Consider the following 24,107-nt stretch of genomic DNA (forward strand, 5'->3'; position numbering starts at 1 on the left):
ACTGATCTCACACACACTTTAGCACAACTTAATTGATCTCTCATGATACAAGGATGTAGGAGAACCCACAGTTTTGTGTGTGTTGAATTTACATCCTTTAGGTAGAATGCTACCAAACACAAATTTGCATTCATACAGCACCTTGCATCATTATTCAACATTGTCAAGCCCATGAAAACCATGGAAGAATTTTGTGCAATGCAGTCATTAGAGTCCTCTCAGCTGCATGCAGCCAATTGACAAACAGCAAGCTCTTATGACCAGCACACAGTCAGATAACGCATTGTCTACTGTTTGTTGAATGACAAACATTAGCCAGAACATCATGGAGACTTACTGATCTATGTTAGTACAAAATCTTTTATAGCCACCTGAAGGAGCAGGCAGGGCCTCAACTTCATACCTTTCCTCCCAAGGATGGCATCCCCAACACTGCAGCATCAGTGTCAGCCTTAAGTTTTGCGTCAAACAACTTGAATCCATAACCTTCTGATGCAGAGGTTCCACATCTGACAATGGCAAGCAAAGAGAAAGATTGCTTTGGACTGAAATTTAAGGACAGGCATCTTCCAGTTAAGACCCATGTCAAACATTGGTGTACAAAATGATTGTGAATGCTTCAGTGATTGTGAATGACACCTACTAGGATACAATCACTCATGACATAATTAGATTTCATAAGACTTGATTAGAACAAACCAACAGAACCAGTGAAAATGCTTCTAAAATGATGGTAGCCAGCTTTTGACTTACCCACTTACAGAAAATTTTTTCAAGAGGACTCATTATCACCATGAAATACAGTGGTATCTACCAGAAGTGGGTTCCTGAAGGACACAGCACTGATTGTCAAGCAGTTCCACAGATTCTCAAGCAAATAAACAAATGCAGATTCCGGAGAGTTTTTTAAAAAATATTTGGCAGTTCATTCTGTGAGCTTTCCGTACATTATTTCACATCCCAAAGACACTTGGTCATTTCTGATTTTAAGCAGTTTTAATCTAATTGGATATCAGACGTAGATGGCATTAAAGTCAAAAATAGTTTCCTCTGTGACCAGGTGTTTTTCAAGGGAAAACAGATTTTTTAAAAAAATGAGACATCATGAGGTGCAGTTATTAAAAAAGGAAGAACACTTTTGCACCATGAGTTATTCATAAAAGTAATACCAACGCAAAAATGACAGAAAGGTGGTGAAGGAGGAGACAGGATTCCTAACTATATTTGGAAGTGGGTGAAGTAATTGAGTAAGAGCATTTTAAAACAGGGCATGGGAGAGAAACAGTGGCCAGCTATGTCAGAGAACTGGTTCAGCCACAATATGCTGATGGCTCCAGCAACCTAGTTCTTCAAATTAAACTCATGCTCTAACAGACCTGTTTGAGCCAGGACCACTAAAAGTGATATTTGCTACTCTGTCACAACACAACAGAGCTGAAATCAAAACCTTTGAAAGAACCAAAGTGTTGACCAGTTATCAGGAAGCATGAAATCAGAAGGACAAATGCAATGGGGGCTATGATGTATGTGAAGGTTTAAAGACAAATTCAATAAAGATTAAACAGTTCACAACATGTGATGTTCAAATTCTTGTTTAATTTCAAAAACACAAACCAAAATGGGTAACTTGAGAAACAAACACAGCAAGCACATTTCTACAACACTCTTCACAAAACAACCAAAAAGGCCGGGGCCACTGAAAACTGGACACCAAAGGAGGGTCAGATTTGGTGGCAATGAGGGAACTGGTGAAGTCAAATGTAGCTGGCAATTAATCCCCAAAATGACCCAGAAGCAGCCTGATTTTGAGCTTCGAGACAAGCGGCTGAGTCAGATCAAACTGGAGACAGTAAGACCTTAAGAAAGATTTGAAATCTTGATGCTCTGAGTCCAAGTCTACATACTGTAGCACAAGGAATCTTGCAGCTTTGGGACGACAAGGCTTCTGCTGGGTCTTGAAGTGGTGACAGGTCATTGAATCCTAATTAGATTGGAATCTCTTCACTGGATTAAGTTGAAGTTGAACCACCACAGTGTCAAGGCATGAATTAGATCTTTGGCACTAAGACTTTGAAACAGCTATTTCATTAAGCCTGCTCCTGCAGTGTTTAGCCCAGAGTCAATTTCCATGGATAAATTACACTTTAATGTTGTTGTGGTTCTGTTCGCCGAGCTGGGAAGTTGTGTTGCAGATGTTTCGTCCCCTGTCTAGGTGACATCCTCAGTGCTTGGGAGCCTTCTGTGAAGCACTTCTGTGATGTTTCCTCTGGCATTGATAGTGATTTGTACCTGCCGCTTCGGATTGTCAGTTCCAGCTGTCCGCTGCAGTGGCCGGTATAATGGGTCCAGGTCGATGTACTTATTGATTGAATCTGTGGATGAGTGCCAAGCCTGGCTGTTCTGTTTGGCTTGTCCTATAATTGTATGTTGTCCCAGTTGAACTCATGTTGCTTGTCATCTGAGTGTGTGGCTACTAAGGATAGCTGGTCATGTCCTTAGTAGCCACACATGCAGATGATAAGCAACATGAGTTCGACTGGGACAACACTACAATTATAGGACAAGCCAAACAGAGAACAGCCAGGGAACTCCTCGAGGCATGGCACTCATCCACAGATTCAATCAATAAGCAGATGGACCCAATATACCGACCACTGCAACGGACAGCTGGAACTGACAACTGGAAGCGGCAGATACAAATCACTATAAATGCCGGAGGAAACATCACAGAAGCGTTTCACAGGAGGCAGCCAAGCACTGAGGATGTCACCTAGACAGGGGACGAAACGTCTGCAACATAAATTCCCAGCTCGGCGAACACAACCACAACGAGCATGCGAGCTACAAATCTTCTACCAAACTTTGTACACTTTCAAGTACTTAAACTACCCTTTCACTCCATTCCAGGTCACAAGTCACAGCAGCAAACAAAAATCCTCAATTCCTCCTGACATATTTGTTTTAAATTATCTTAAATCTATCCCCTCTGATATCCAACCTCATGCCAAAAGGTGAAAACAAAGACTAACTCCTATTTTGTCTCACAAAGCCATTCATAATTTGACAAACCTTCAAAGCAAAGCAATGCCAAAATTGTAATGACTTCGCGCACACTTAGTTAAGAAATCCAAGAGTGAGTGGCAACAAATGATCTGTATGAGAGCTTACAAAGTAGTCAAGGTGCAGGACCAGAAGTTCCTAGTTTGCAGCTCCTTTGCTGAGTGCATTGAGCACCACTTCATAGTGCATATTTTGCTTCTTTCACAAACAGTTTGGACTTTATTGACAAACACAACATAATATGCAACCTGGACTCTTTCAAACAACTAAAATCTACCACTTATCTACACAGATGGATGAAGCTGCTGCAATATAAAGGGGTGGCTCAATAGTTATATTACCTGATTGCCAACAAGTAATAAAATTTGGTGAAGGGAGAAAATTGTCGTGATCAGAGAAGGTCTGTGTAGAAGCAGATCAAATCATGACTTTAAAAAATGAGGTGGATAAATACTTCTGAAGGAATCATTTGAGAGCTGTAGTGAAAGATCAAATCTAATGACTAACTCTTTCCAAGGGCCAACAGAAACACAGTATAGTCTTTGTCCATACTGAAGAAATTAAGCTGCATATGTAAACCTCTAAGGACAGGAGACTGTTTAACAGTTTTTCAAACAGGTAGACCAGTACAGACAAACTCTATGTTCTTCAATGTTTACCGAGAGGAAGTGTAAGCTTCTTTAAGACATTAGACCAGCAACTCTCAACAAAGGGAAAGAGAGAGATGATGCTGGCTATCAGCGGTGAGAGAGAGAAACCTAACGTCAGATCTGTGGCTGCTCTCAGTAAACTACAGCAGGTATTGGGGATTCCACCTTAAGAGGAATACAGAGGCGATTTATAATGTTGAGGGGGCAAGACTGAATCTAACTTATAGAACAAAAGAAAATGAGGATCAAAAAGTATTGTCAAATTGGTGGGAAACTAACAGTTTAGCAAGCATGAGGAATTTAGAAAAATTACTAAGATCAACATTTGTCACATCTCCTGGACCTGATGGTCTATGTCCTCAAGATGCAGACGATGTCTTTAGAAACAATGGTTGCATTGAATGCAATTGTCCAAAACTGCCCAGATACAACAATAATCTCTTGAGTGGAAAGTAGCAAATGCACCAAGAGAATGTTGTACTGACATGGACTCTAATGTCACACAAAGTCCCAAACCATTTCACAGTGACATTAGAAAAGTAGGTGTGGCACTGAAAACCACATGATGATGAGAGGGATGATGACCAAAGATTTGGTCAAGAATTACGCTCTAATGAGGGGCTTAAAGGAGAAAGAAGACAGAGGTGAAGGTACAGTCACAGTGACGGGATGAACATTAGGGATGTTCCAGAATTACAGCAGCACATACTTTGAAGGGTTTGCACACTGGAGATGACGGCAAAGATTAGGTCACGAAAAGCTGTGAAAACAAGGCAAAAAAGTTTAAAATTGAGATGCTACTTGACAGAGAGACTATGTTGGTTACCAAGTCTAGGGGCTGTTTCATAACATCTAGTCTAAGTTCAGACATGGAACGCGGCTATTCAAGAAACCAGAGTGAAAAAACCAGTTAGTACAGCAGCAGGAATCAGTAAAATGCTCAAATTTTGCCTCAAATTGCATTGAGGCAATCAGGAAATTCTATCCTGGTAATCAATACAGAATTCGAGAGAAGCTGTGTTTTGAGAACTTACGTGCAACTTAATGTTGTAATGTAACTAGCAGTGTAGGCCAGTGGCAACCAATATATGTGTGGTTTATTTGGACTTAGAGAAGCAAATCACAACATGCCACATGCAACAAAAGTGCTAAATAAGGACCTATGGAATTGGAGACACCAGTTTAACATTAATAAATTCTCAATAGATATGAAGTGGTCATTATTGGGTTGGCACTTGTGGTACAAGGACGTGAGACTCAGCTATTTCCACTCAGTGTCCATATTAGTGAGGAAGAAGCCAGAAGTAAGAGTTCGTTAATAGTTGACATTGGGACCTTGGTGCTGTCATACATGAATCCCTAAGTTAACAAACAGATATAACAAGTAATGATTGTCAAGCAACAAAGGAGGATGACATTCAGCCCAACAAAAGCAAATCACCTAGTGTCAACTCTTCTGCCTTTTTCCCCAAAGCCTTGCAGTTTTTACCCTTCAAATAAAAGATTCACTTGTCTTTTAAGCACCACAATTGAATCTACCTTCTCAGGTTCAATGAAGAAAACACATGCACATCCTTTATTACAAAAGGGACTGGAGTGAAGAATTCACTGAAATAAGGTCAAGCTGCACATGAGACCACATCTGGTGTAGTGTGTACAGTTTTGGTCTCCTTACCCAATGAAGGACATACTCTTGTTAGATGGATCGATTTCCTGAAGAAGGGCTTATGCCCAAAACGTCGATTCTCCTTCTCCTTTGATGCTGCCTGACCTGCTGCGCTTTTCCAGCAACACATTTTTAAGCTCTGATCTCCAGCATTCGCAGTCCTCACTTTCACTAAGTTTCACCAGACTGACAATCTGGATCACCGCGACTGTCCTACAATGGGATATTTTGTAGACTCTGCTTATATCAGAGTTTAGAAGAGAGATGACTTAATCAAAACAAAGTACTCTGAAATGCATCAATAGGCTAAATGCTCATGTGATATTTCCCCTGGCTGCACAGTATGAAACTAGTGCTCAATTGTTGAATAACAGGTCAATGACTTAGAGCTGAGATGAGGAGAATTAATTTAGTTCTCCGGATTGTGAACATTTGGACAATCCTAACTCAGATGTGAAGTCAACAATAAATAGATCTTTGGATATTAAGGGACTAAAGCAATGTGAGGATTGAATTGAGGGTACAGCTGGGCATTAGCCACAGACATACTGAATGATTGAAAAGGTTCAAAGCGCTGAATGGACTACTCTTGCTTAAAAATTGTATCAAGGCTCATAGAGGGATAAAATGGCAAAACATGTCAACGTTGCACGTCGTGGCAATACGTGAATCTGAATGAACAGTCTTATAAAGGGATATTCAGGAGAGGGCAGTGTGGAGAGAAGATGCCATGAGCATGTTTGGAAGGAACAAGTGAGAATTCCCAAAGCTTGCTACCACTGACTTCTAGGTCAGTTGTAGACTAGCCATAATCAACAAGTCAGATATCACATTATTGGACCATTAGGATGGGGGAAAACTCCATCTCTAAAGGACCGAGTCTTCCATCATTTCACAATTTGTATGTTCTTCTGCAGACCTGACAATGCATGCCAAGACCATACTGGGAGGAATGATTCGAAATGAAGTGACACCAAAAACAGGAACAAACGCTGAGCTTTGTGAGGAACATGTGATAAAGAGGGACTCAGTGCCAGATAATGGATTTTAAAAATGCACATGAAGGTGGTGAGGTGTTTAGGAGAACAGTCAAGGGGATCAAGAAATCATTTACTGAAACAAAAGCTATAAGCTGAACATTCATATACTGGCAACATCTGAAACTCAAAACGCAAACTTGTTCTTTCTCAAAAGCCTCACTTGATTATGTGGGTTAAAATAATTGCAATGTTAAACCAGAGATAATTAACTTGCATTCAAGTAGCAACCTTCTCATCATGAAAGATGCAGAGCCCTTCACAGCATTTAATTAAACCAAGTTTGGTACCAGGCTACCTAATGAGATTTTAGGATGCTGGTTTAAAGCAACATCCTCAAGGGACAGAGCAAGTGGTAGAAAAACAAAGACAAGGATTGAACATAATTGTGGTGGAACCTTTGTATATCAGCGAAGACAGGTAAACAGTGCGAGTTACCACTGCATCAAGTGCATCAGATGCACCAGCCTAATTAGAAAAGACCATACTACATTTCACATTCTGAACAGGACTTTGTTTGGTATTACCTTGTACAGAATGTCCTCGATCTATTACCTCCAATGCAACTCATGAAAAAGATACTATGGATGCTCAAACTACCCATGATAATTCAAAGTCCAGTCCACAAACATTCAAGTTGCCAGTTCAGAAAGGAGTCAGGCTAAGTACTTGATTGTAATTTGAAGCCGGGAGCAAATTTATGCTAAATTGCCAGAAAACTGGATCCAGCCAAATTGTTGCTTTTGTCCAGGACAGCTAGTTGAACTCCAAGATCTACGCAAGACGTAAAGTTCTCTCTTTCAAAAAGATGAGGTGGTCAGGTTTCTCACTGTCATTATTCCACACCATCATTTATCAACACATCATACAGTCACAAATGAGACAGTTACGAGGCCCATTGTTTTGTGGAAGCATTTGCGAAATCCTGTGGGATTTAAAGCACTGCCCTCATTTTCCCAAGAAACCAGCCAGCCTGTGGTGATGGTAGGAGACAAGAAATAGCATTGTGGCTCCTATCAGTTATTTTATAAGTATTTTTTAAGATGGTAAATAATGTTGGCATAGTCAGAATTGGTCAGCTCTATGTCCCAAGACGGAAGTGAGACAACTCATTGCTGTGGGCTTGGAGTCACATGTAGACCAGAACAGACAAGGATGAGAGATTTCCTTCCCGAAAGGACATCAGTGAACCAGTGATTTTGACAAGACTTTGACAGCTTGACAGTTAGCCTCCTGATTAGAGTTTAATTTTTATTTCTAGATTGAGACCTGGTCAGCAAACGTGTCTTGATTTTGGACCCTAATTTTTGCACTATGCTAAGAAATTAAAAGATATTCGCTTTTGACTTCATAAAATATTTCTAAAAGTTGCTCCTTTTATGGCATACCATACAATTATGAGCAGCAGTTTTAAGTAGACTTTCACTGTGTATGGGCAGGCTTCAGGGCTAAGTACAAGATATCAATTTCAACAAAAGGCAAGAATAATTGCTTTGGGAGAACACAGCAGATAATTTTCAACATGCAGACACACAACAGAGGGAGAATCATCCCAATGGGCAGCTGATGGCTCATTTTGGGAGCATGCTGGTGGATGCGGACATCAAGATCTGATTAAGATAATTGGTAAAGGGAGCCAAAGGTTGACACGCAGCAATATTTCTTTTTTACAAGTAAGTTTGTGGTTAAGAATGTGCTGCTTCAAAAATACTAACTCCCAAAATCAAATGGATAAACAATTCAAAAATCGAACATTTGCAGACACAGGGCACATTGAGAAAGTGGGAATAGTTTGACAGCTCCTGTAAGATGGGTTAAAATGACTTCCTGATGTGCTGCAGGATTCCAGACAACGGCACAAACTCATTCCTTATTGCTACAAGAAGTGGGAGCATCATCTCTTGCCTGCTCTGGATGGGTTGTGGAAGATCACCACTTTGAACATACACAATGGTCTGTCCTGCCATCAGACGAAGGTCTGGAAATAAGCTGTCTCTCCAAGATGGTTTGGCTGCACAAGTACAATGTATTGTAGGTGATGCCACTAAGGTCTGATCATCAGTTGTCAATTCTATAACTAGCAACTAGAGAATCATGTTAGGTATTTAGAGGCTAGCAACAGGAATAAAGTTGAATTAATCCACAATAACAGACTTAGTAACTTGGTACTGGAGCCCAGTTGCCTCCTGTAACTATCTGCAAGGGCCTCGACAGGGCAACACCCCAGTGGATAGATGGCCCCAAGTGATGAGCAGGAATCTTACTCTCACTGTCCAGATAGAAACCTGTTCTCATTCTCTCTCGCTCTCACACACAATTAAGGCTCTGAAGATTTCATCAATTACATTCTATGTTGTTTGGCCTCTGGCAAATGGAATTTAAGTGAGAGAGTAACTCTCGACTAGCTGTGAGGAAATACTGCTATGGAATTACAAGTTTTAAACAAGCCCAGCTTGTTTGCCAGTGATTGACTCATCTCTATGCAAGTTGAAAGGGGTGATGCTAGAAAAGCACAGCCAGTCAGGCAGCATTTGAGGAGCAGGACCGCCTGTGCTGTTCCAGCACTGCACTTTTAGACTCTGATCATTCAGCATCTGCAGCCCTCACTTTCTCCTCATCTCAATATAACACAAACTCTACATTTGGACCATGACCACACATTAAGTATTAAGAACAGATACAAATACAGTGTAACTGCACCTAGAATCCAAACTCTGGGTTGAATTTGAGACAAGGATAGACACAAGACTTAAGTCTTGGCTTCAGAGCAAGTTCGATACTAAGCTGGAGGTGTGCCATTATCCCAATTGTATGAACTTGGAACAGTTCCAATGGAGTGGGCCCATTACACAGAGGATTGAAATCTCGAACTGGTTAGACTGATGCAAGTGGGACACATCACTGGTTTCTGAACTAAGTCACAATTGCTAAGAATGGGTGCTGCAGGGTTGAGGTTACAAAAAGAATTCAAGATTACAACATTTTAATTTTGCTTTCAACCTACAGAATACCAAATCAGCAAAGGTTTGAACATGTAAGACAAGTATTCCTTTGAGCATACTTTATTTGAATTGTTTAGATTCCAGCAAAGTATACATTCAGGACTGAATGCATTTCTCCTTAGCTAATCAGAGTGTAATATTGACTTAATCTGATGGAACAATGTTGCCTGTCCACTGATGACAATCACAATCACAAATAACCTGAGGACCACAGTTGGTTTTTATGAGTTGGCTGGCAGCAACTCATTCTTTTTGAATTCAGAAAGCAATTCTTATACTGAGTACCGTCCACAGAATATGGATAATTAAGGGGTGATTTGATCGTATGGTTGATTGAGTGTGTTGAAAGGGCAGATGCAGAGCAAGTATTTTCTCTGGTTTGAGGAGTCCTGTGCAAAAGGACATCATCTTAGATGAGAGGTACACTGTCCAATGGTGAAATCAGCACTTCTTCACACCAAAGGCAATGTGGAACTGCCTTCCTCAGAAAAGCAGAGATTGTATCAATCAAAAAATTCCCAAATAGATAAAATTTGATTGGGCAAACGCACAAGGAAAGAAACCAAGGAGGGTAAATTGACTAATAGATCGATCAGCTGTGACTTAACTAATGGACTGAATTGCTGTAAGGGTCTTGTATTCTAACACTTGCATTTTCAGAAGATGGCATTGATGTGGGATGCATTTGTGTTACTCTCAAGCTTCATTCACCTCAATGAACCAACACGGTCTGAAAAAGTTAACACTTCTAGGTGGGAAAAACAAACAAAAGGAATTATTTCTACCTGGCACCTACAGCCCAGCTGGAAATGCCCTGTCCTGTGGAACTCAAATGTCCGACTGGTGTTTCTCAGGGAACTCATCACTTATTTTTGCAGAACTCAATGTTTTCCTGATTTGGTATGAGTTGGCATCAAGTCCGAATTAAGCAAAGTTCCAAGTATTAGAAATTTTAGTCAGTAGTGGGAATAGAGGAACTTGTTCCTGTCACATTATTCAAGATGAGATGCATGAGCCAAAAGAGAAACCCAGAATTAAAGTGCAACATAACAGGAGTGTTCACCACATTTTGAACATAGGTTAAAATCTTGGAACTCCCCACCTCTCAGCACTGTGGAATACCGACACCATATGGACTGCAGAGCTTCCAAGAGATAGCTCACCACCAGCTTCTCAATGGGCGATAGATGGGCAATACACTCTGGCCTCTTTTAAAAAAAGCCCAGAACCTACTTACACCTTAGGGATATTACAAATCAAACTAAGTAATTTTGTAAGAAAATAATTCAAGCATTATTCCAAGCAAATTTAAACACAAATGTAATTAGGCCATTAAGAAAAACAGAAAACTCAAGTGAAGACTCAGCAACAGCTGTTGGAAACAAAAGACATTCCGCTACTTTTTTGCTGAGCTTTTGAATGAGCAATTCTTGTGCAGTAACTTCAGAACTTTCATTTTAGGAGTACAGAGAAACCATTTGGCCCAAATAACCTCTTTCATATCAATCAGACTGTAATAAATATCTCCATTGAATGGAATTAAATAAGGAATGACTGGTACCTTCAGGTTCTCCTTTCCATTAGGATAGTAAGGCCTTGCTTCAGAGTGTGAACACTAACTCACTGGGATTCCTTCAGTTGGGATAGAAATCACCTTGCAATGGAGTACATTTGGACAGCATTAGTCAGGGTAGCAATAATCTCAACTGGTTTCAAAGTAGAGAAGAGAAAGAATTTTCCAGATTTCTTTCAGTGAATGGACCTGGGTTTTTATTTCCTTCCAGGGAAATGCATGACTTCCAGGCTGGTGGCTGTCTCTTTTCTGGGGGAAGAGACAGGCTGGGTGGACGAGTACATGCTTGTCCTGCAGGTCACGGTTTGGATAAAAACAACAAGCTTATCAGGAATCATCTGCAAAGAGGAAGGTTTTCCTGAAATGTTAATATTACTTCAGTCTCTGAAAAGATGTAGGTGCTACCAGAAATACTGAAATTTACAAGCATTTTCTGATTTTCTTGCAGTTAATCGAACACTCTTTGCTCCTCATTAGAAGTGTTCCATTGGGCAAAAATGATATCGTTCCAGATGTTGATGGCTCAATCTTTAGAGATTTTAGACATTAGAAGAATAAGATGACAATCACGATCAACATTTACTCAATTAGATGGCAGTTTGGCATTGATCTTCCATTTCCACTTGCACCACGGCCGATCCATCTTTCAACCAGAATTTGATTAAAGTTATTCTGCTGTTCCAACAAATTACACACCCCATCCCAAAACAAAATGTCAAGTGCACAACACATTTGACACAAGCTGCAGTATTCAGTGTCAAACCCACAAATGAAATTTCATGCAAGGTCAGGGTGTGGGAGAAATGGGTAATTGCCAGCACTTACTTTGAATGATACAAACTAATAAAACATACTGAATAACAGTGAGTGAAATGTACAAACCAAATCGGCCCTAGCCAGTTGTTGTTTTGCTCATTTCATCAGCTTGCCTTCTTATGACCTGTCACTTGGAAAACAAAAAATGCTTCACTCAGTTGTACTCAGAAAATAAAGTCTCAGGGAAATAAATCTCTATCCAATTGTAATAAGGGGTTCCATTTTCAGAAGGCCTCCCTGGAAAGTCAGTCCCATTTCCAACGTTCCCCCACTCGGTCACTAAGCCCATAGTTTTTCCTCTCTGGATCTCCAAAGGCATTTCCTGACAGCTTCACAGGTAGAAAAGTACTTCAGAAAGGAGGGCAGCTGGCTCCTGGTGCAGAGATTGGCCACAGAGAAACGCCAGTTTATGAGCATACTTGCAGGGTGCAGGCACACGGATTGTGCCTGACCAGTTCCAGTACAAGTGGCAGAGTTTGAAGGTGAGCCTGCAAGAAAAATCAAAGAGGTTCCATTGGATTCAGATGAAAATCATAACCCAACACATACCAGCCAATTAGAGAGCATTAAAGACTTGTATTGATATAGCACCATTAAGATCCTCAGGATGTTCCTCAGGGTTTTAGAAACAATGAAACACTTTTGAAAAGTGTTTTATTTGTAGAAAATATGGTACCAATTCATACACAGCAAGCTCCCACAAGATCAGTACTGTCCAACATAGATGTATAAATGTTCCTTTTAAATGATTTATGGATAAACGCTTGTTAGACCACAGGGGAAAATTCAGCTAATCTCCTTCCAATGGTAATAAAAACTGAAAATCTAAAGCCATCACAGATAATGCAGGTCTGGCAACATCTGTTGAGAGGAAATAGTTAACATTTCAAGTCCAGTCTGACTCTTCAGACCTGACCAAGGGTCTCATTGTTAACTCTATTTCTCACCACAGATGGTGTGTCCAATTCTGCTGTACGATTCTTCTTTACAACCACCTGAAAAGGCAAGAAAGGACCTTGGTTTAATGTTTGACCTGAATACTGGCAGCACAGACTGGTAATCTGGGTTGTATTCTGAAGTCTCTGGAATGGGCTTTAAACCCTCAGCCATCTGATTTTGATCGGAGCATCATGTTTGCATTTTCATAGCAGGTGTACACCACCTGCAGAAAAATGGCCACATGGATGCAAGCCAAGCCTAATACTTGCCAACCTTGTCTCACAGGGTGACATCCACAGCCCTGTTTCTGCTCCCATTGCCAAGTTGGCAACACAGGACTGAACCTTCCAAATTAACCACCAGTGCCACTCAGAAGGACAAGATCACCAGATATAAGTGCCCACCAGCTTCAAGTTACCCCCCAAGCCACTCACCATCCCGATTTGAGAATATATTGCTGTTCCTTCAGTGTCACAAACAAAATTCTGCAATTCCCTAACAGCATTGTGGTTGGACCTGCAGCATGTGGATTGCAGCAGTTCAAGGTGGACACAAAATCCGAGCCAAGATGAGAGCTGCTCTTGTAGTCTAGCCAGCAAATATCCTTGTACCTACATCACCCACATTGATTCTGGTCAACGTCATGGCGCTGTTTGTGTCTAAGTTAATTGGCATATAGGACAGCAAAAAGATGGCTTTAAAATTGTATAATATGATAAAATGCTTTGGAATATTCAGAGAATGTGAAAAGCAGTATGCACATCCAAAAATACACCAAACTTGGAGACAGACTGCCCTTTCCTAAATGAGATGAAACCTGACACATGCCCGCACATACCTACATATGCTGACAACAGAATGCCTAAGAATAGATAGAGAAAAACATTAACGATAACAAAAGACAGATGGGAGAGGAGGTTTAAGTGAAAAATATAGTTGTTTCCTTCTCCAATAGTTACATTGAATGACCAGCAGCTGTTCCACAAGACACTAAGGAAATCCACGAGCAGACATCATTGAAGGATAGCAGTAATTGGTTATTTTAAACACCATGAGTGTGTTAGTGGGCAAGTTGATTCGATCAGACACACCTATGTTTGCTGATTTGTATGAAATCTTTCAGAAAAACATACAACTGCATTAAACGAACTGAAATTTTACATTTGCACCCAAGTCACCTTATCAAATCCATACTCCCCTTTGTCTTCAATTATCCTCATTCCCTATGCCCACACTTGACTGAATAAGTTACGGAAACATGCCACGCTAATTCCAACTCCCTTCAACTGCCTTCAGTGCTGCATCAACCATTTCATTGGTCCATAAAGATCCTTTGTGGAATTAACTCTGCTTTCTATGTTTCTCTGAAAGTTACTATTTAACTGCAGAAGTATATAAAAATGTAAATTTCAAAATGGGCACAGTGTATGTTTTTCACAACTGTATACAAGTTGCTTAACTAAATGCTGTGCGCTGTGGTACCCAAAATATTTTAAATCAATTTCACTAAAAGACTAATCGTGGTCTTCACTGTGTGCAAGATGACACAAAAACGAGAGCCACATGCGACCACATAGAAAATCACATCCTCAAACTCCAACCCTTCGCTTTGATCTGAAAAAACAAAAAACTTACTTCATGTGTTTTTCTATGCAGTGATCTGTTGCATTCACCTTACCTCTGCATGTGGTCAGGGCTGAGCTTCAGACTGTTGTACACACAGATATAGTGCGTTGGGATTCCACAGCCTTGACGAACAGTATGAGCCAACAGGAAGAAGTCAGTCCTTCAAAACAGGGAAACCATAATGAGATGAGAGAGCAACCAAGCTCACCTACACCCTATTAAACACTGTCAAGACAATGGGCATGTCTGTGCAGTGAAGAATGATCAGAGCCCAACAAGGATTACAAGCAGTGTCCAAACTAAAGGGAGAGGAAACTTGCAGTTCTTATTGCCCAGTTAGTTAATTAGTTGCCAGAGTAGGTCACGAGTATAGCGGAGACAGAACAACTGAGGCCACACAAAAAGGACTTGAAGATTTCAGCCTTATTTTCCAGATATACTGACTTAATTGGTTACAAGGAATGAACTGCTGGATTCACACCTGGCAATTTTGTCTTTGCAATAAATGGACTTGGACACAGCCTGAAATGGAACAACCTAGTTGGTTTCTCCCATGGTCGACAGCACAGGAGCACTGTTTTGACACAGAGTGCCCTTGATTAAACCTTTGCTTCAATACCGATGCTCTTTTTTACATATTTGAGCTTCATTTTCTGAAGTTGTACCTCTCACACCATTTACGGTTTTGATTCTATTAGATTAGATTAGATTCCCTACAGTGTGAAAGCAGGCCCTTCGGCCCAACAACTCCACACCAACACACCCAGGGTTCCCCTACATTCACCCCTAACTAATGCAACTAACAAAACAGGCAATTTAGCATGGCCAATTCACCTGACCTGCACATCTTTGGATTGTGGGAGGATTAGGTCGGACAGTAGCTGGACTAACAAGCCAAGCACAGGTAGATGGGAGGTCATGTTGCAGCTATACAGGACATTGGTTAGGCCACTGTTGGAATATTGCATGAAATCCTAGTCTCCTTCCTATCGGAAAGATGTCGTGAAACTTGAAAGGGTTCAGAAAAGATTTACAAGGATGTTGCCAGGGTTGGAGGATCTGAGCTACAGGGAGAGGCTGAACAGGCTGGGGCTGTTTTCCCTGGAGGATCAGAGGCTGAAAGGTGACCCTATAGAGGTTTACATAATTGTGAGGGGCATGGATATAGTCAATAGGCAAAGTCTTTTCCCTGAGGTTAGGGAGTCCAGAACTAGAGGGCATAGGTTTAGGGTGAGAGGGGAAAGATATAAAAGAGACCTAAGGGGCAACGTTTTCACGCAGAGAGTGGTACGTGTATGGAATTAGCTGCCAGAGGATGTGGTGAAGGCTGGTACAATTGCAAATTTAAAAGGCATTTGGATGGGTATATGAATAGGAAGGGTTTGGCGGGATATGGGCTGGGTGCTGGCAGGTGGGCATAGATTGGGTTGGGATATCTGGTCAGCATGGACGGTTTGGACCAGAGGGTCCGTTTCCATGCTGTACATCTCTATGACTCTTCGACAATCCTTTATCCAAAATCCAAAAAGCTCAAATTTGAATTTTTTTGTGAAGTTTTTATCTCACTAACAAGGTTGCTTGACGTGCCAAACAGTAATCCAACTCCACAACCACTCAATGCAGATCACTCAGATGTGACTTGGCTGGGGGTTGGGTGGGGGTGGGCGGCAGCACGAGCAGTCCTCAATTCTATCCCATGGCCAGTTACTTACAGCGAGTCTGCTGTTCAGTAAGATCTTTTAAAATTTCACGATTGAACTATCACTTATTCCGAAATACAAAAAGTTCCAAATTCTGAAAACCAACTGGTGCCAAGCTTGAATAAAGGATTTTGTACCTGTACTTGCACTGATGGCAGCCTGTGTCTAGTGCAGTGCCACAGGGGTCAGTGCTGCTGCCACAATTACTGACAACATAAAGTAATGACTTTGATAAGGAAAATAAATATACTGTAGCCAGTTGGCAACAACAGGTGGGAAGGCAAATGAGGAGGAGGACACAGATAAACTCGGTATTCAAAAACATGACAGAAGGAATAATGTGGGAAAATGTGAGGTCATGCAGTTGGCAGAAATAATAACAAAGATGATTAGTATTTAAATGGATAAAGAAAGCACAGGGATTTGAGAGCCCTCATGTATAAATCACAAAAACATCCAAGTTCAGCAGGTAATAGGATAGGCAAATTACCTGTTGGCCTTCAGTTTGGGGTGTATACAAAATTGGGAGATTTTACTTCAGCTACACAAAGCACTAGTCAGATCAAAACAGGAAGGCAGAACTGTTTTGATCCCTTTACCTATGAAAAGATGTGGCATCGGAAGCAGCTCAACGAAGGTTCATTCTGCTAACCACGAGCATGGAAGGATGGTCTTATGAGAAGAGGGTGTGTAGTATGGGCTTGTACTTGAGTTGAGAAGTATGAGAGGTGTCCTTATTGCAATGTACAAAATTCCAAAGGGAATTGAGGTACATGCAGAAAGGTTCATGTGTAGTATTTGGTGGATGTAGTACCAGAGGGGATAATCTCAGAATAAGGGGCCACTTGTACAAGACAGAGATGAGGAGGAATTTCTTTTTTTTCGAGGTTTGTGAATTTGTGATTTTTAAAAAATAAGTTAGAAAACCACAGAGGTTGGGTTATTAACAAGACTTAATGCCAACATAAAGAGATTTTTATTAAGCGAGGGAATCAGGGTTATGGACAAAAGCCATGAAAATTCATTTGAGAATGACTGGATCAGCATGGATCTCGTTGACTTGATGGGCTGAATCACCTATTTCTGCTCCTATATCATCTGCTCTCACCATTCCCTGCTGGTGACAGTGTGGTCCATTACAGTTCCAGGAGGTGGCACCTCGAGCCTGCCTGAAGCTGCCTGTGCATACAAGTTGGTGCTGATCCTCTTCTGCACCACAATCACTATCATTTTTGGGTGATAATTGCTGAAAACCTCAAAGCACTTAAGGAGCTGGGGAAGCTCATAATCTGTCACTGCATTCAGCTGGCCGTCAGATACTCCATCCCGGTACACAGCAATCTTCTCTGGGAGACAGTGGTTTATCTGCAAACAACAGTTAAGATACAAAGTCAATGAAAACTTAGCATCGAAATCCCAGCAACTTGCTGCTTCTATCACCAAGTCAAAGCCACAAGCAGCAATCAAGTACAGTCAGACACTTCAAACAAGGACCACACTCTGCTTAATTAATTCCAGGCTGAACACGAGGGAGGAGACAAAATGGAAAAGGAAACAAAAAAAGGGCAACGGTAGACTGGAACTGAAACAACAACACTGAACCGGCAAGAACAAATTACTGGAAATGTTGGAAGCTGTACGAAAATCAAAAAATTGCTCGAGATCACAACAGGTTAAACAATTCCACAGAGAGATGGCAAGCTAGCATTTAAGTCTTGGTGACTCTTCAGCAGAGCTGAAGTGAACTGTGGAGGGACAGCATTTATATGACAGTTTTGGAGCGGTGGGGGTAGAGAGTGTCAGGTGGCGATGGAGCAACGATGTTGATAGTTCAGATTAAATGATCATAATGTGAGAATGTCAGATCTGAAGGGACACTAAGTGAAACAGAACATGGAACAATACAGCGCAGATCAGGCCCTTCGGCCCTCAATATTGCGCCAACCTGTGAACTATTCTCAATACGAAATGGTGGAGTGGCGAGGGGAGGCCATTATAACAACCTAAAAGAAAGGGAAGAAATGTGAGTTACCTTAAAAGGTGTTAAACTCAATATTAAGCCCAGAAGGCTGTAAAGTGCTTGGTCTGAACATGAGATTTTGTTTCTCCAGTTTGCAGTGTGATTGATCAAAGCACTGCAGTATGCAGAGGTCAAACAAAGTGGGCACCTGAGCAGGCTCTGTGTTAAAACAACCAGCTATGAGAAGGTCAGGGTCATGCTGGTGCTCAGCCTGGATGTGTTCTGCAAAACAGTCACCCAATCTGTGTCTGGTTTCTCCAATGCAGAGTAGGTCACAATGGGTGCAGTGAACACAATACACAAGATTGGAGGTGGCACAGGTGAAATGTTGGTTCACCTGGAATGACTGTTCAGGCCCTGAGAAAAAGGAAACATAGCTGAAGAAGCAAATTTTGTCAACCATCTTGTCACAGACCAGCAGTGACATGGAGAACAACAAACAGTGAAATAGACAACCAGAAATCCTGTTCGAGGGAAGAGCTCCTTCAGTATAAGGGATTCCTCGAAGAGATGTGACAGTGGATTACACAAAATGGAGGAACACAGCTGCAGATGCTGGCAAGTGTTGAAGATCACTGCAGGTGAGACAATATCCATGGAAACACAGCAAGCTCATTCTGAGCGTAGATAACACTTCAAAAGCTGAAGTGAAGGATGGAAAGGAGAGCATTTGTGGGATGGGGGTGGTGGATGGGGGTGGTGGATGGGGGTGGTGGAACCTCCCCTTCCCCAACATTAAACATCAGGGCTTTTCAAAGATACGGGTCTTTCAGAATGCCATCCTTAATGGGAGGAACAGAGGCAGAGAGTGGGAGTGTGGGGGGACGCGGAGAGAAGTGGGATGGGGAGTCAGAGAGAGATCGATCGATGAAATTACCAGGGTGGGGGTGGGGGGTGCAGACAAACGCAAGATAGAGAAATCTGTCGTTTCTGACACTTCAGTCACTATGTTTACCGACAGAGCAGTCCATTGTTAGAGAAAATGAAAAGAAAAAGAAGTGCTGCCTATGAATCTGGGCAAGGAGTTGAGGATATAAATTACAATCAAGTCTCTAAATGGGACCAGCTGGTTACCATATCTACTGCATGCAACCTTCATGTTAAATTTGATCAAACACAGAATTACAGAAATGCACACAATGCTTATTTGTGATGCCTTTACTAACTACCTCATAATATTTCTTCAGGGATGCCACCATACAAATCTTTAATCCGTCAATGATTTCCTGATTGGGCATCTGAAATGCAACCTTCGAAAACCATTTGGTCATTGCCCTGGGTAAAAGAAACGCAGAATGAGATCTCGACCTCAGCTCTCAATTCAATTCCATGCTATTTGTGACAAGTGATTTATTCTGCTGTAATCTCAAAGCAGCAATTTCCAATGGTGTTCAGAAGTGGTCTGAAAGCTTCGACTTTCCTCCTGCTACCTATTGATGCCTAAAGGATGCACCCTCAAGCCAAGTGTGAATTCAAATGGCTGATCAGGATTAACAAGTGGGCTGAAAAACATACCCCTTACCTGGAGGGAAAGGGAACATGCAGGTTGGTAACTTCACCCAGCAACAACTTGGGTGACAAGATCCAGCATAGACTTCGAATCTCTGGAGATGATTCACCAGCGCTGCCTTCTCAAAACTTCATAATTCCCATGACAAGATAGATGTATCAACGTGAGCATCCTCTCCCAGGCCAACATCAAGCCATCAGTCAGGCACAACCAGTTACCACGGGCAGAACACATCGTTTCTCAAACCTGACAAGACTCCCGAAACAAATACTCCATTCTGAGCTCCCCAACAGTATGCCATCATTAAGGAGGGCAACAGAAATGTTACAATGACACTTTGAAAGCTTCCTTGCACAATACAATATCCTCTTGAATAAGTATGAATTGCTTGCCTCAGAGCATACAAACTGGAGCAGCATCTGCAAAAGTGCTAACTAGTTCCAGAACTGAGTGGAGCTTGGAGACCAAGTGCAACCAGCAGAAAGAGCACACAGAATTCAGAGTCCCAACCACCCACCTTCTCAAACACCACCTGGCCCTTCTGTGGCAGAGTCTGAGGTTGGACCATTCAGTCACTACTGAATTACTCTTCCCTACCCTGTTGCAGTGAAAGCAAGCCACCCTTGACCCTGAGAGACTGCCCAAGGAGGCAGTGACACAGTGCCTTTATGTCGTCTAACTGCAAAACAGCATCAGGATTGCGTGCAGGCTTTTGCCCAGGACTCCTCCGCACCTGCATCTTTTCTTTGTTTTCACTTTCTTTTTATGTCTGCTCTCTTTTCTTGGGTTCTTAACTTTATTTGGAGGTGGTTAGTCAACAAGATCGTCTGGGGGGGGGGGGGGGGGGGGGGGAGAAAGAGCGGCATCAAAGGTCCTCTAACAATGGAGGGAGCAGCTGATTTCTCCAGATGGTGTCACCAGCAACATGACAATTTGGAACAGGGTGGCCAGAGCACAATCTTGGCAGATTGGTAGCAGAGACCTGGTGCGACAGCAGACTGAGGGACTCCTTGTTGCAGCAGGCCTGGAGCTGTGACTCCTGGCATTGATGAGGCTGCAGGAAGAGCATGGGTTCAGCACCAACATCAGCATTGTAGGGCACATTGGCGAATAGATAGCACCAAAAGAACGCCAACTCTTATGTTGATGGGTCTGGTGCAGGCAGTGGAGGAGGGTGGCAGCACAGATTGGTGAGTGGGCTCAGGGTTTAGTTTCAGTAAAATCTTTGATAGTTTTTGTTCTTAAACAATTCAAGATGGTACAAGCTTGTGGCAACTGTTGACACTTTTCACTGAATTAACTGTAAAATTCAAGTGACAATAAATTGTTAAAAGACTGAACAACTGATTAAGAAAAGGTATTCAGTGAATGTTAGAGACTCTTGCTCATATTACACTACACAAACTGGGGCTCAGAATCCACACTGACTCGCCAGTACGAGCAGAACACTGCAGTGCCAGAAGTTCTTCTTTCTAAGAAGACATTCAATTAGACTTCAAACTGCTGTCCCTCGAGTGGAAACCTAACTTACAATGGCAGCATATCACTCAGCAAGGGAGATTTCACAGGTAGCTTTACCAGTTCTTATTTGACAATAGGGTAAGGGAATGTGTCTGGGTGAGTTACTCTTCAGAGGGTCAGTGACGACTTGTTGGGTCAAATGGCCTGTTCCCACACTGTAGGGATTCCATGATTCTATTGATACATTATCATCATGTTGCTGCTCATGAAGACCAGCAAACAGCTTTTTGGAACAACAATTGTGACATCACTGCACCAAACTGGCTGTAACATTTTGCAATGGCCCTAAGTTTATGACAAGTACAAAAATGTACATCTGTAATTCTGATACTAACAGCAAAATAAAACAAACTGCCAGAAGCCTGTACAGAAATGAGGACAGGGACCCAAATCCTGATGAAAAGCATTTAACTTAAGGCTTAAACCAAATGCGTGCATTATCCATTGTGTGTATGAAATGCAGCAGGATTTTGACACTTGCCAGTTCATAGAGACTGCGAGCAAGATACTGACTTTGCGTTTCTCAGATATGCCAGTCTCTGACAACATCCTGCATTACCTGGACTGCAATGTGCCAGGAAGTTGCTTCAAAAGGGCAATTATTTGCTCAATTGCTCAAACTGGTGAATGAATGAAACAAATCATCAAGCCTCTGAGGGGAATAAAGGCTAAACGCAGGCAAATGAAACTAGTTTAGTTTGGGAAACTTAGTCAGCGTGGATGAGCTAAACTGAAGGGTCTGTTTCTGTTCTAGATGACTCAATCAATAAATAAATAAGTTGAGAAATCCAGGTGCACTATCTTAAGCCAGAGGGTAACAAGCATGCAGAACTTGCTACAATTCTAAGTTGGTGCAGTGACATGTTGAAGGGGAAGACAACTAAGTATGGGGGAAGGAAGGAACATATGATTCTGTCAACAGGGTTTATTCAAGTCAGGTGGTTTGTGTGAAATAGGAACTAAGTGGCCAATTCCTGTGCTGTAAATATTCTATAATCAAGCACGGTTTGGAGATAGATAAGTAGCCACAGAAATCACAAACCTTGAAAATCCCCATGTGTTCTAATTGGTTTTAGTGTACAGCTCCCACTAAGAATCCATCGAACAGATTCACAGCATCATTGGGCAAATATCACTCATCACAGATGTTCAAGGATAATAGAGGAATACAGGATATTAAGCGTACAGAACTGGTCTGACCAAAGTGATCAGTATTAGCTCAGACACCAATCCATGAATTTCACAAGGAAACAAAAACTGGCACTCTCTCAGCTTGTAGTGCAACAGAGGTGCCCTTATGAACTTGGAATGTTTACATATGCTGTGCTTTCCTGTTTCCATGCTGTCTGACCTGCAAATCTGATTCTTCACAATCAAAGAAAAATCCAGTGGGCTAGAATGTTGGCAGGCAGGAATTAGAAAACAAGTTTGACCCGATCAGCACAAAACCCTTATGTGATCTATTAACGTGGATAAGGAAAGCTGCGTATACGAGGAGGACTTGGTTTATTTACCTATAAAAGTTGCACTTTACATTGTACAAAAGTAAAATGCCCCAATCCCCAATACACTTCATGAGAACACAATTAAATGAAGCTGAGACAATGAGCCAAAGATGAGCTTGGGGTTCCATAAAAGCACAGCAGGTCAGGCAGCATACAAGAAGCAGGAGAATTGACGTTTCGGGCACAAGTTCTTCATCAGTTTCCTGATGAAGGGCTTATGCCTGAAACTTCGATTCTCCTGTTCCTCAGATGCTGCCTGATCTGTTGTGCTTTTCCAGCACCACACATTCAACTCTCAGCTCCAGCATCTGCAATCCTCACTTTCTCCTAATGAGTGAAAGATGCAAGTCAAGTCACAACAATTTGGTGAGTCAATAAAATGTGGAGCTGGAAAGGCACAGCAGGTCAGACAGCATGGAAACAGGAAAGTCAATATTTCAGGACAGGACCCGTCATCAGAATTGATGACAATTTGGCAACTTAGTCTTAATTAGATCCTTCATAGTAAAAAAAAAATTCAAGATGCAGGAAAGTTAAAAGGAGGAAACAGAGCCCAGTCAAGTGAATGACAGGAAGAGAACTGAAAATGAAGAGCTGTGAAGAGCTCAGAGTTGGAACAGCAGAGAGATTTTCAAAGTTTATAGACTTGTAAGAAGTTACAGTGGTTGGTGAGGCCATGTTTTATACATTGGGTATGTTAACATTAGATTAATTACTGCCCAAACATCTCAGTCTCAATGAAAAGATTGCTATTGTTATGCTGTTGAAGCCAGGTAAGGAAGATGCTGCACATCTGAAATACAAAGTCAAATGGAAATTCTCAACTGGTCACGCAGCAACTGCGATGAAACAGAAAGGCTTAAAGCTTCAAACACTAACATGATCAAAATGACGACAGATTGGGAAAGGGGGTGGTGAAACAAGACTCTGCTGTCACTTGTACATCCAGTCAATGAAACTAAGTACGCAAGTGCAGCAGGCAATCAAGAAAGAAAATGCCATTTGGCCTTTACGATGAGAAGATTGGAGTACATTAGCAGGGATGACTTGTTGCAATTGTTCAGGGCCTTGGTGAGACCACACATGCAATATTATGAACAGTCTGGTATTCTTATTTGAGCATGTTCTGGTGGAAGAGGGAGTGCAATAAAGTTTCACCAGACGGAATCCTGGGGTGGCAGGACAAATGAATGAAGACAGACTGGATTGATTTGGACTACGTTCACTGGAGTTTATAAGAATGAAAGGGAACCTCATCTCAAACTGTACAATTCTCACAGGACTAGACAAGTTAAGCACTGAAAACACATTCCTGGTGATAAGGGAGCCCAAAACCAGAGGACACAGTCAAAGGATACAGAGAAGGCCATTTCATACTGAGCTGAGGAGCAATGTCTTCACCCAAAGAATAATTTGCTGCCACAGAAAGTACATGAATGTGAAACACAATGTTTTTGAGAAGGGGTTACATACAGTTCCTTG

General features: G+C 41.7%; 2 protein-coding genes across 5 annotated transcripts in view; both read right to left on the minus strand.

Annotated features, from left to right (window-relative positions):
- Positions 1–11,085, minus strand: part of slc39a14 (solute carrier family 39 member 14) — a 42,868-nt gene extending 31,783 nt beyond the window's left edge. Inside the window, exon 1 of the mRNA XM_072553861.1 lies at positions 10,977–11,085. The gene's annotated coding sequence lies outside the window, so the exon portion shown is untranslated. The remainder of the gene's footprint in view (positions 1–10,976) is intronic.
- Positions 11,086–12,129: 1,044 nt separating this feature from the next.
- The window catches only part of piwil2 (piwi-like RNA-mediated gene silencing 2), a 79,621-nt gene continuing 67,643 nt past the window's right edge, over positions 12,130–24,107 (minus strand). For 2 of the 4 annotated variants that reach the window (XM_072553853.1, XM_072553855.1), the window contains 4 exons: positions 19,256–19,364; positions 17,178–17,434; positions 14,422–14,529; positions 12,130–12,292 (listed from right to left, as the gene is read on the minus strand). In XM_072553853.1, coding sequence (XP_072409954.1) covers positions 12,136–12,292; positions 14,422–14,529; positions 17,178–17,434; positions 19,256–19,364 — 631 coding nt within the window. In that variant the 3' untranslated portion in view covers positions 12,130–12,135. Of the gene's footprint in view, positions 12,293–14,421; positions 14,530–17,177; positions 17,435–19,255; positions 19,365–24,107 lie in introns of those variants that run through there. The other 2 variants (XM_072553854.1, XM_072553856.1) reach the window with 2 other exon arrangements.

Source organism: Chiloscyllium punctatum, chromosome 35 (assembly GCF_047496795.1).
Source record: "Chiloscyllium punctatum isolate Juve2018m chromosome 35, sChiPun1.3, whole genome shotgun sequence".
NCBI lineage: Eukaryota > Metazoa > Chordata > Chondrichthyes > Orectolobiformes > Hemiscylliidae > Chiloscyllium > Chiloscyllium punctatum.